At 47.2% G+C, this 13,987-nt stretch overlaps 1 protein-coding gene across 1 annotated transcript in view; it reads left to right on the forward strand.

Annotated features, from left to right (window-relative positions):
• Positions 1–671: 671 nt before the first annotated feature.
• The window catches only part of uri1 (URI1 prefoldin like chaperone), a 25,534-nt gene continuing 12,218 nt past the window's right edge, over positions 672–13,987 (forward strand). The window contains exons 1-4 of the mRNA XM_084452826.1: positions 672–1,015; positions 7,020–7,054; positions 12,774–12,852; positions 13,223–13,358. Of these exons, the coding sequence (XP_084308952.1) occupies positions 947–1,015; positions 7,020–7,054; positions 12,774–12,852; positions 13,223–13,358 (319 nt within the window). The 5' untranslated portion in view covers positions 672–946. The remainder of the gene's footprint in view (positions 1,016–7,019; positions 7,055–12,773; positions 12,853–13,222; positions 13,359–13,987) is intronic.

Below are 13,987 nucleotides of genomic sequence, written 5' to 3' on the forward strand. Positions count from 1 at the left end.
CGCCATCCCTGGAGATAGTAGCGTTCAACACACCCTCTGGATCACGTGGTCATAACAGCCCTTTGACCTGTTAGTAGAGGTCCTGTCACAAATAGGACCCAGTCACAGTCCCTGTCCTGTCACAAATAGGACCCAGTCACAGTCCCTGTCCTGTCACAAATAGGACCCAGTCACAGTCCCTGTCCTGTCACAAATAGGACACAGTCCCTGTCCTGTCACAAATAGGACACAGTCACAGTCCCTCACCCTAAATACAGCTCAGTCCGGTATTTCACTACTGCCCTCAGAGCCGTCTGAGCAGAAAGTGCTAGCATTACAGTAATCAAAGTGGATAATTGTAGGCTAGATTATTTGCCTCATGTAAAATATAATTTATTTCACCGCCTTAGTGTCAACTGCTGCAATATTATCATATAGTAAGTAACTAACCAATCATCATCTGAGTAGTGTCAACTGCTATAATATTACCATATAGTAACTAACCAATCATCATCTGAGACAAAATCTATCATTACATGAATGCACGAGAAATACTCTAAAATATTACTGCAGAATTTACCGCAATACATGTAATATAAGGCCTATCTTCTGGTGTTTTAAGGTCAGTAGTGTGTTTATGTAATATTTGTTGTGACTCTAGTACCCAGTGTACATTGCGAACCAGAGGAACATGGCGCAGGGTCAGTGATGAGGAGGACGCACAACTGAAGGAACATTTTTCCGTGGATATTTCTCGACATCATGCTGAAATCCTAAAATGAGAGTGTGAAATGGTCTCACTTTCGGATTACTGGATCACTACCACTGCCCCATTGATGCATAAGAGAAGAACGGCTCTCAGGAATACCTGCAACTGCATTCATAAACATTTCTTTAGGACTCACAACCCCTGATCACTGTTTGGGTCCGCAAACCTTTGTATTTGATTGCTTTGACACCTGGGAGTATGGCTGAGAGAAGTAAAGATAATATAGGAGCGCCACGGGGGGACAGACTGCGAGAGGAGCATGAGAAGGTAAATATAAATAATAATACGGACAAGCTAACTGCTAGTTATCGCGATAGCTACGGATGTTCGCGCACGCGGCGTGGGCACAATCTTGCAGATATCTTTGCTAAAAATCAATGCTTTCTTTTAGTGAACATGACAGCTGCTCTCTCGCAGTAGGGTGCATATAGCCTGCTAGTACCGTGCACTTCTGCATATAGCCTGCTAGTACCGTGCACTAAGTCAATCATTTGCAAATGGAAACTTTCCGTGAAGGTTGTTTTCTGGAAGCTTCCGTCTGTGAGCTGGTCACATGTCTCTTGTTTAGATAGCGGCTCTGATCAAGGTTGGCTGTGGTTTTAACATGACTTCATTTGATCTTTTTTTACTCTTCAGTAGCTTAAGTTTAAGCATGTTATCTGTGGACCCCTACGCCCATTGTGTCACGCACATGTATTCGTTTGCTGTGACCTTTTTGATCAACAATTTAACGTGAACCCGACTGGATACAAAGCCTGTGCTGTTTCAGTAGCTGCAGCCACCATGTGTACCTACTAACGACTGTAAACCGTCTTTATATTATGTTTGAGTATACTATTTTGGCATGATATTGACCATTTTACATTATACTGTGCATGTCATGCTTGTAAATAGACATTCTTTCATATCCAAGCATACCTGTTGATGGTATGTGTATTAGAGTCTGTCATGTCTGACAAGCTACCGTACAAAGATGAATGTGCAATACTAAACTCATTGTCAGATATGCTTAGCATGGAGGTCAAATAGTTTAATACTATCTCTGAACAAGCCCAAGCATCTGTGACTATGTCCTACGTCACACAACACCTAAAGGAATAGGAAAAAATAGGACAGACACACGGTGCCAGGTAACATCCCGGAACATTCTACGGGTCTGTCCTCTTTATACCACCTGCATGAACCTATCAGTCTGCAGATGCCTCTTCCATCCTCTCCCAAGCCTGGTGCCCTGGTGTGGGCCTGTCCCAGGCTCCAGGGAGCTTCACACCGGGGGCCGGCTGGAGGGTCCTGGGAGGAGTGCGGTCCGGTCTTTGACACATCCCCGCAAGCCGAGACAACTGTCACCCAACATCCTCCACCTCCTGAGAGCGCCCGGTCGGCGCTGCAGGACCGTCTCTGATCACTGGGATGATATGAAGAGCCTTTGGAAAACATCAGCATCTGATAACTGAAAAGAATTAGCATGGCATGCTGTTAGTCGAGACCTGGCTTAACTACTCTACTGGCGTAGCAACACTGATAGAGGCTTGTCCTACAAACTATCATTTTTATCGGCCAGTTAGACAAAACAAGAAAAGAGTTGGGATTGCAGCCATTTTCTGTACTCACTTTGTTTGTAATGACATTGACCTGGGTGAATTTACATCGTTTGAATATACATGTATTGAGCTCAAAGCAGAATTATCAGTGCTCATCATTTCAGTATATCAGCCACCAAGATATTCATCAGTATTTCTACAGGAATTCTCAGAGCTGATTTCAATTGGTATCACTAGATATGATAGATTCATCTTGAATGGAGACCTGAACATTCATATTCATAAGAAGAATAACTCCAAAGCAATGGAGCTTCTGAATCTACTGGACAGGCTTGAACTTACCCAACATGTAAATGAAGACATTAATCAGCATGGTCAAGGTCAAGGTCAACTTTATTTATAAAGCACGTTTAAAATCAACCGAAGTTGCACCAAAGTGCTGTACAATATATAAAATAAACTAAAACAAAAAACAGAATAAAGTGCACATAATCACAGAACAATAAAAGGACAGGACACAAAACAGGACAGGGGATGTAGGCTATCAGGCCTCAAAAGCCAGTGAAAACAAGTGAGTCTTAAGCAGAGACTTAAAGAGCCCTAGGTTCTGTGCGTGTCTAATGTGTGGAGGGAGGCTGTAACACTCTGGACCTGGTAATAACAACAGGGCTAAAGATTGATCATGTATCAGTGCTCAAATGACCTATTTCTGACCATCAATCTGTGTTATTTTGATACCAACCTAATCTTAACAAAGACCAAAAGAGAAAAACCTTGGTTCAAAAGAGATTCCTAGATGGCAAGGCTGAAGCACAGTCTGCCAATATTATGATTATTTGAGCCATGTAGCTATGAATGCTCTTTAAATGAGACGGTCCAAAACATCCCAGTACCTTGTCAACTGCTTTAGATACCGTTGCTCCACTAAAGGTAAATAGGTCAGCGGACAGAATCTCCCCATGATGATAACACAACAGAATAATAGCAGTGTTAATGAAATTAAGAGCCAATGTCGAGAAGCTGAAAGAAAATGGAGGAAAACTAGGCTTACAGTGTTGTGGATTTATTCTAATTCTGAAGAAAAGAGTGATAGAGAAGTCCAAGCTGGTTTATTTTATTTCAAATAGTTTGCCAAGCCGGGCTCTTAGAGAAAGGAACATCCACCTAGAGCAATGATTATCATAAAAACAGAGCATTATAAACACTGTGGCTACAACCCATATATGCATATGCAAAACTTCACTAGCCAATTATCAGTGAGTAGGCTAGATCTGACAGTCAACAGCTGAGCTGTGCATTAACAGAGATCCCAGATCAGAGGGAGGAGCCGACCCCTGGAGGGGCTCCTGAGATCCCAGATGAGAGGGAGGAGCCGACCCCTGGAGGGGCTCCTGAGATCCCAGATGAGAGGGAGGAGCCGACCCCTGGAGGGTCTCTTGTCATGTTACAGGCCTGGGGAAGCGGTGTCAGGAGACGGCTGTTCCACTGTATAACACACAGGACTCCAAATCCCCTCTGACAATGTCTTAATAGAGAATCCACTTATTTGAATGTATCTATTACAACAGTTCAGTGTAATATATACAAAGAAGTCATGACTGCAACAAGTCTTGCAAGAAAGGATTACTTTTCCAAGATTATTACAGAGAATGCTGGCAACTAGAGTATTATTCTCCACTATAGACCAGTTAATCACTATAGACCAGTTAATCACTATAGACCAGTTAATCACTATAGACCAGTTAATCACTATAGACCAGTTAATCACTGCCTCCCAGACCCAGACAATGCCGACGTGGACGTCGGGTATGCAGCGTACTGCAAAGTACTCCTTGGGGCAGCAAGGAAAACCATCCCCCGTGGCTTTAATGCAAAGTACATCCCGGGCTGGGATGAAGAGTGCAGCCACCTCCTGCATTTCCACCAGCAGGCAAGCTCCAGGGAAGAAGTGGATGAGTCCGCAACGGCACTCCTGCAGAAGCTGGACACCACCCGAAGGTCAAGGTGGACCGAAGTTGTGGAGTCAATCGACTTCACCCACTCTAGCCGCAAGGCATGGCGGACTATCAACCAGCTCACAGGCAGAACACCATCGGCCCCCAGGTGCCCAGTAACGGCAAACTCCATCGCCTCACAGCTCCTCAAGAACGGCTGCTTCCCGGGTGCAGATAAAAACCTTGCCCGCACAACATCACACGAGGTGTCCTCCTTATGTAGGGCGGCCAGTGTGGATGCTCACCTGTCAGGAGACTTCACAACCACTGAGCTCCAGACAGCCATGAGCAAAATCAAACAAGGGAAGGCACCAGGGCCTGATTACATCCACCCTGAGTTTGCAATCCACCAGAGCGCAAGAACATCTGCATGGCTCTGTTCGTTCTACTCAGCATGCTTTCGGAGGTCCAAGCTCCCGAAGATCTGGCGCCGTGCTGCTGTCATAGCCCTTCCAAAGCCAAACAAACCTGCTGAAGACCCTAAGTCCTACAGACCAATATCACTGCTCTGCGTCCCATTCAAGATCTTGGAGAGGATGATCCATAGCCGCATCGAGCCAGTAGTGGACCCACAACTTCCACGGGAACAAGCCGGTTTCCGCCGCAGACGGTCAACGGTCGACCAGGTGACACTGCTCACTCAAGACATTGAGGACAGCTTCCAGCAAAAACAGAAGGCTGGAGTAGTGTTGCTTGACCTTACAGCTGCCTACGACACCGTCTGGCACCGTGGACTCCACCTAAAGCTGCTAAAGACCATCCCCGACCGGCACATGGTGAAGTTCATCATGGAGATGCTGACGAACCGCAGCTTCACCTTAAAGACCAGTGATGGACAATGCAGCAGGCTCAGGAGGCTGAGGAATGGCGTCCCGCAGGGGTCTGTCCTCGCACCAATGCTGTTCAACATTTATATCCACGACCTACCGGAAACAACATCCCGGAAATATGGCTACGCTGATGACCTGGCCATCATGATGCGACGACCAACATGGGAGGCGATGGAAGTCGGCCTAAACCACGACATGGACACCCTAGCAGCCTATCTGCGCATGTGGCGCCTCCAGCTCAGCATTGGCAAGACAGTGTCAGCAGCTTACCACCTCAACAACAGCGAGGCAAGACGGGAACTGGAAGTTTTTGTAAACAACAAGCGCCTGGAGTGCCAGCAAGCCCCGCGGTACCTCGGTGTACGCCTGGATAGGACACTCTCCTTCAAACAACACCTTGAAGAGGTGACGGCCAAAGTGTCATCAAGGGTCTCACTAATCCGACGTCTCGCTGGAACTAGCTGGGGTGCAACCGCCAAGGTGCTTAGAATCTCCACCCAAGCCCTGGTCTTCTCTGCAGCTGAATACTGTGCCCCAGCCTGGTGCAGAAGCCCTCATGCCAGGAAGGTCGACATTGCGATAAATAACGCTCTGCGGACCATAACTGGCTGCCTGAAGCCCACTCCTGTGTGCCACCTGCCAGTACTAGCAGGAATTGCCCCGGCCGGCCTCCGACGAGAGGCTGCTACCCTCGCCCTAGCAAGGAAAGCCCAAAGACACGACTGGCATATCTTGCACAACACCACCACAATGCCACTGCCCCCCCATAGACTCAAGTCCCGCCACCCGTACAACAAGGCGGCACAAGATCTGCTCAGGTCCATCCCTGAGGACCAGTCTACAGAGGCATGGCTGGCGGCAGCCTGGAAGCAGGAGTGGGAGTCGGCCGGGCCTACACGCATCCACCGTTACATCCAGGACCCGGGAGGCGGTATTCAAGGAGAGGAACTGCCGCGCCGGAAATGGACCCTGCTGAACCGCCTGCGAACTGGGGTCGGACGCTACAGAGCAACAATGAGGAAGTGGGGCCTGGCAGACGGAGCAACGTGTGAGTGTGGGGAGCCGGAGCAGACAGCTGAGCACATAATCACCGCCTGTCCCCTGTATAAACCACCCTCGGAGGCTGGCCTCTTCGATGTGGGACCTGAGACGAGGGCGTGGCTATACGCTACTGAGCTGGACATCTGATGATGACACACGAAAGAAGAAGAAGTTAATCACTATAGACCAGTTAATCTCCACTGCCCCCCCTCCTCCACAGCTCTCAGCACCAACATGTGAAGAGCTCAAACTGTTATTCGATAACAAAATAACATCAATTAGAGCCGGTATTACATAAACCTAGACAACCTCAGCAAAGAAACCCAACCTAGATGTTAATGCACTGAACAACTACAGGCCGATATCCAACCTCCCATTCATCAGTAAGATACTTGAAAAGATAGTATTAGTACAAATAAACTCCTTTCTCAAATAAATTATATCCTAGAGGAACTTCAATCAGGCTTTAGGACACACCACAGCACTGAAACTGCTCTTACTAAAGTAATCAGAGAAACTTGATGCAAATAAGGTCTAAATTCCGGTCATATTAGACCTAAGTGCAGAGTTTGATACGATCGCCCATGACATCCTAATCAATAGCCTTGAAAGGCTGGTTCCTTGCTCTGTGTTGAACACTCTCTGTTGTAAAGCACTTTGAGCTGTATTTGTTTGTATGAAAAGTGCTATACAAATAAAGATTATTATTATTATTATTATCAGCAAAACTGAAGGGCAACTGTCAATCAGGGTTTTGCAAAAAAAATGATATCATGTAGTTTAGGCCTGTTTTCCCTCTTGTGAATAGCAGAGAAAATATAATGTGATCCATTTTATTTTGTAACTGTCAATGTCTCAACAACAGGTGGTGAAGGACTGTGATAGTCAAATCCAACACTGGTGAGTCCTGTCCGTCAGAATGGTCAGACCCTGATCCAAAGCAGCACATACTACACTTTATTACTACACTTTTTTGCAGCACATATATCGACGGTTACATATTGTAACCCTACTTCTATGAGTGGAGTGAAACCCCACATGGCTAGCTCCTATAGACTTGAGAAACCCTAGCCAGCTACATTGACTGAAGAAAAAAAACCATACATACATGTACCTGTGCCCAACCAGGTCTGCACATCTACTCCTAGCCCAAACTTTCAGCGAGCAGACTGGGTTCAGCAAAGTCTACGCCCTGTGGGGCGTCGCTCCACTCATAGAACTAGGGTTACAATACGTAACCGTCGTCCTATTTCATGGAGCTCCGCCCCACAGGGCTAGCTCCTATTGGCATAAGCGGAGCTTCACGACCGCACCGTACACTTTGCTGGACCCGTTAACAAAAACTAGCCAGCCAGGACACAAGCCAGGGCTCCAAGGTGAGACCATAACAATAGTTGGCCAACCCAAGCACTGGCTGAGGGCAAGGAAAGGCACGTGAGGGGAGAGCCGGACCGGAAGTGGTTACACTGTAACATAACCCATCCGAGACTCTCCCAGCCCCAAAAGGGACAGGAGCGGAGTGGACCACCGCTAACCCGGCGGTCCTGCCCTAGATCATCATGTCTAATGCTGATTCCCGCTGGCAGCTGTGCCCATGACCATGTCATCGCCGCACAAATGTCCACCTCAGACACTCCATTGGACAGGGCAACCCAGGTGGTCTCGTAGAATGTGCCAGAACAGTCCCAGGCAGAAGGCGACCAGCAGTCTCGTAAGACTTGGAGATGCCTTCACAAATACATTGGGAGAGACGCTGTTTGGAAAGCAGTGAACCCACCTTCCCCAGGCCGCGACCCCGAGATTACACGCTTTGCTCGTCAAGCGTGCAGCCGATCCACCTGTCCAACCAACAGGGAAGGGCGCTGTCGCTCGAATCGAGTTAATGACCACCGCCGGACAGGAGAGCGCTAGACTATAGTAGGTCCCGCCGGCAGTCGTACCAAGACTGTTGTGACAGTTCAAACAGGGCAGCAATGAAAAGGCAGACCTTGTTGAACACATACCTTTTCCAGCCTCAAGGGTGAGACCGGCAGTTGTCATGTCTGCTACTATAGCAGGGGAAGATACTGCTGCTCGAACCGGAGGTTGAGATAAGTTCAAACAGGGCAGCAGCAAATTGCTCTTCTCCGCCAGGGACAGAGTGCTCTTGTCCTTGGGGTCGGGCATGGATGGTTCTCTGGCCGAACCCCAGGCGGAGCAGCCAGGCACAAGGACGGCGGCGATGTCGGGTTCCAGCGGCGGAGAGCCAGTCGTCATCACATCATTCTTGCCGGCCACTCTGGTAGCTCTCATGAAGAGACGTAGCGGAGCTCTCAGGGAAGCAGATTGGTCCCATCCCGCCTCCATGAATGTCTCCAGGTCAGGCATCGCCGGGAGGAGACAAGGTGCAGGCTTGGAGGATGCCCCGTAGCAGACGGAGCTCCAGAGAGGCAGCCCCGTCACAGCCTCCGCGAGGGGAACATCCAGATGATGCGCTGCTCTCTCCAGCATCTTCGGGAGGTTGCAGTCGAAGGACCCAGGGCCGGACCCATTGGAAGACGAACCGCTCGCATCTGGGGCTTCTGAGGCTGAGTCTTCGTCAGCCGACCGGATGGACAGCATCGGCGCCGGCAGCTGAAGAGGTACGCCAACATCATCACCCCCGTCTGAGCCGCCCTCCGCGTGGACAGCTTTGTCGTTCCCCAGCGGCGGCAGCAGACAGTCGAAGAAGTGTTCTCGGTGAAGCCTCTCCAGAGGCTCAAGAAGAGCGCAGGCCTGGCAGTCAGGAGACGGAACCAGACCCACCTTGGCGTGCTGCGGCCCCATGCAGCGGAAGCAGAGTGCATGTCCCACGTCGCCGTTGAGGGCGCCGCAACCACAGAATCTCTCAGGTAGACTGGGCAGCGTTGACACGCCGCAGGCTCTACGGTGAGTCGCTGTGTAGTCATCTCTTTCTTCTCACTTCTCAGTCTTCTTGCGAGCTGAAAGTTTCTAGGAACAGATGTGCAGGCGAAGCCCGCTTATACAGCGGTGCATCAGACCGAGTTGGGCACAGGTGCGTGTATGGTTTTTTTCTTCAGTCACTGTAGCTGGCTAGGGTTTCTCAAGCCAATAGGAGCTACCCTGTGGGGTGCTGCTCCACAAAATATAACACTCACTAATTTTGTGCATTGGATGTGCATATTATATAGGAAAAGAAGAATATATGCACACAGTTTTTATGCTCCCACAGTGCTTTAATAGTAGGTACGGTTATCGGGAACCGGTATTTTTTGGTACTGGTACATCATTGAGTCAGTACCGAAATATTAATAAGCTCATGGACAAACGGTGCTGCTACCGGTATTTAACGTGTTCATTTCAGAAATCAGCCAACGCAGCTGGCATTTGTTCCCTAATGATGACGAATCTGCTGGTGTCAGGGGTAGCATTGTTATTGTTTCTCTCGAGGAAGTAGGCATAGTGGTACGGATTCGCACCGTTGTATTAAATTCCATTGCAATTTTTTTATTTTTTATTTATTATATTTTTGGCTGCATTCTATTGTTATTCACATAGTTTCTAAGGAACTTACGTTGGTCATTGCTTATCGATTTTGATCATGTTTGTGTAGTTAAAGACAGACTACAATGTTTTACAACGGTTTTTGGAACGCTGGGTGTAAACTGATTACAGTTCCCATGATCTTCACACGATAAAGAACAGTGTCTTTAGCCTACTTAAAGGAGTAGTAAAGGGTAAATCATGTTTAGCTCTGTTTTAAGGTTACTTATGATCATATACAATGGTTCAGATCAAAAAGTTGACAAAACTAGCACTTTTGAGAAAGTCTGATAATTGCTCTACCACCGTTTTTTTTCATACAATGGATGTGGGTGGGCACTAGGGATGGGAATTTCGACTAATTTTAAAACCGAGTAACCTAACCTGATCCTACTCGAGTAACCGATTACTCAAAAAAAAGATTACTCAAAAAAAGATACCGTCCAGACAGAGCGCATTTAACCCTGGCCCCCTCGGAGGGGAAAACGTTTTTTTCCGCCGTTATTACCGTGGCGGTGCTTTCATGTCTCGTCCATGCCCTTGCAAATAAACATATTTAAAAGCTGATGTGTGGTTGGATGCATTACTTATCAGATTGAATAACCCACAGGTTTTCATGAAGCTATCGGAATCGAAAAACGCAGCCTTTTAATTTGGATGCACTGCCCAGCTCATAGCCTATTAAGCCTATCGTTAGGCTACTCTGAAAACTCTAAGCCTACAATATGCAACCAATTTACTAATATAAATTAAGTATTAAACCAAGCCTTTACTGCCGATGCCGGATAACAAGTGAATTAATTTTTAGCGTTATCTAAAAAGCACCGCGGCACTCACTGCCTATTTCCAATTTATTGGACAATAATGGATGTTTCGGCGTCAAGCCTTCATTAGAGAAATGTCCATGCAAAACTAAATAGATTTATTGAACAACAGGCCTATTCATTCAATATTTCTTTATAGGCTGGAAAACGAGTAGGCTATACGCGCATGGACCTGTGCCGGAGCGCTCTTAAAAAGACTCCATATACAGTACAGCGCTTTTCTCCAGGCAGCCGCCAACGCTCTATCCTCTTTGGTAACAATTGAAGAAGGGCACAGGCGCTCAGAAATGCGCGCTTTCACGGCCAAACATGCCATATTGTATAGCCTTTAGATTAACCGAGTAGTATTTATTTTCCGACTAGCAGATTGCCTACTCGGGTACTCGAGAAATCGGTTAACCGTGCACATCCCTAGTGGGCACCGTGAAAAATCATTCAAAAAACATGTTAAACTCTCAATTTCAAAGACAAGAAACTCACCGAGGTGTTAGTTGGCGTTCTGACATATAATTCGCCATAAAGTAAGATTCTAGTTCATCTGGAAAGCCTTTTTTAAATATTTAGCATAGAACTATTTAGTCGCAGCACATTTGTGTGTAAACTTCCGCTTGAACTGATTCCGATCTCGCGCAATGCTCGAAACGATAAGCGCTGCCGTCAAAGTCTAATTCCTCGCGATCAAATTCATACTCTTCAAGATCAGCCAATTTGATTTGCGTTTGCGTTTTATGAACTGTAGCCTAGGGCTTCCTTGTCTGTGAGCGAAAGAGTAGCGTGAGCAGTGAGCAAACTAGCTACCCTAGCTAACATAAACAATAACAATAGCTACTGTAAGTAGTACCGCTTCCTGAATCCCCTCTGCGGATTGATCTACACATCTACAATGGTCGCGTCAATACAAGTCAATGGATTTCATAAAATGATTAATAGAACCCTACAGGATTCATACTTTGTGGCGAATTTGATGTCAGAACACCAACAGACACCAATTACCACCTCAGTGAGCCCTAAGTGCTAGTTTTGTCAACGTTTTGATCTGAACCATTGTATATGATCATAAGTAACCTTAAAACAGGGCTAAACATGCTTTTCCCTTTACTACTCCTTTAAATGACTCAATCACACAGCACTATACACTCTGATGACTTGCACTGAATGGATCAGCCAGGGTTGCATAATCCTGACTTTTTGAATTTCTGATTGATTTTGCTAGGCTACTATCAGCTAGGTTACTATCAGCTAGGCTACTATCAGCTAGGCTACTACAGTATCAGCTATCAGCTGCACATACAAGCATAAACAATGATGAAATCAGCCCACACATGATTAAATCATTAAAATACTCAGCTAAACTGCAGTACAAAATGTCACGTAATCTACAAAGGAGCAGGAGGAAAAAGTTGATCATTGGGACAACGAGAGGTGACGTGACTGCTTGCCTACGCACACCCAACTTCAACACGCGTCATCAAGTCGCCTTTATTATGACTTTTCTTTTGAATAGCTTGAGATCTTCCATCATAGAGATCTACCAGCATAGAGATCTACCAGCATAGAGATCTACCATCATAGCCTCTGCGACCTACTGGTCGATCGTGATCGATGTATAGGGCAGCTGTAGGGAGAGGACCACAGCCCTTAACCCCAGTTTCCACCCCCCTTCCAGAGGCACATTATCAGACACCCTCATACCTGCTTAGCATGCAGTTGATAAGAGAAATATCATAACTGAGCTGCCAATGTGTAAAAAGTAGCCATAACCAGCGATGGCTGGACAAGTATCACACAGGATCACTATATTACAGTGACAGTCCACTACAGGGTGAGAGTATGTAAATGAAGGCCAACTGAGACAGAAATACCCATCGACCCAGGAAGTGTATGAGTCCCAAAGTATCGATAAGAGTATCGATAGGATTTTATCGATACCGATATTGCCTAACGATACCCATCCCTATTTTCCAGGGTACAGCGTTTTGACCTACAAGGTCTTAGTCAGGCACATCCATGAAGACCTTGTAGGTGGAAACGTTGTACCCTATTAAAGCACCGTGGGAGAATATTCTTCTTTTTCTAATCCACCACTTTTTTATCCTGCATCAGCGTAATAATGTGGATGTGTGCGTTATTGGACTACCATGTTATACAGGCCACTATGGGCCAATGGATATGAAGGAGCATCATATGAGGCTGTACTATGTAGGCCTATCCCAGCCTAAACCTTCTCCCTTTAGTTCCACATGGCCCACTGATTTCTGTCTTTGCTCTTTCAGGAAAAAGTTAGAGGGAGATTATGACGCCCTGAACGAACGCCTCCAAACTCTCCCAGACCAGCTGTCGTATGATATCACGGTATGCCCCACTGTCTGTCTTTTGATATCATGGTATGCCCCACTGTCTGTCTTTTGATATCATGGTATGCCCCACTGTCTCGAACCAAATGGAGAGAGAAGACGCATGGTAGCAGTGAAAACACGCAGCCCTGAAGTCGCATAACCATTGTCCCTATGGCCGCCATTTAGTAGTGCCAGTAGTTTGGAATGATATACTGGCTTATGCAGCAACACAGAGATGTGTATCCAGGCTGCTTAGTCATGGGTATGTTCACTTCTTCTTCCACTTCAACTCCTCCCTCTCCTTCCCTTCCCTCCTACTCCTCCTCCAACTCCTACTCCTCCTCCTCCTCCTCCCCTTCTCTCCTTCTCCTTCGCTGTGCGGTCAGGTGCCCTTTGGCTCCCTGGCCTTCATGCCCGGGAAGCTGGTCCACACCAACGAGGTCAACGTGCTGCTGGGAGACAACTGGTTCGCTAAGTGTTCAACCAAGCAAGCTCAGAAGATAGTGGAACACAGGAAGCAACGTGAGTTTCTACCGGATGCCATAGTACCCTGGCAAAAATTGAATACACCAATTATATTATGCAACGAAATCAACCTCGGTGAATGGGATACTTGGTGAATGGGATACTTGGTGTATGGGTCTTGCAGACCCACGCATTGGTGCTTCGTTCTGACCCATGTGCATTAGGGGTACGCATGCATCTCTGCTGCAGAACCTGCATGTGATGTCATCTGATAATTCACCCATAGGTAGAAATGTCAGCTCTAGGCTACATCATTCTGTCCAGCAGAGGGCGCCGTTCGCTAACTTCTAGATGGCTCCTCTCACCCCTCAGACAGCCTTTCTAAAATCTTTAGCACGGTGTTGGTAGCAGCTGTTTTAAAGGCTACAGCTCTGTGTGTTTCCTTACCCACCCCCTCTGCGTGTCACGCCACCGTCGAAAAGCTCTTTACGGAGTCAGATTAGCCAACAGTCTGTGATGTGAACATGATTAGAGCGTCCGGTGAAGCAGAAACATGCCGCGGCTCGGACCTCCACGCCCGCCCGGACCCCGGCGCTGACCCCTGACCCCTGGCCGCCAAGGTCCCATAGTCCCAACATGGCCGTCTGAGATCTGTCACGCAGCCGCTGTCTCGTCAGCTCCTCTCT

Source organism: Borostomias antarcticus (assembly GCF_949987555.1).
Source record: "Borostomias antarcticus genome assembly, chromosome: 18".
NCBI classification, from domain to species: Eukaryota; Metazoa; Chordata; class Actinopteri; order Stomiiformes; family Stomiidae; genus Borostomias; species Borostomias antarcticus.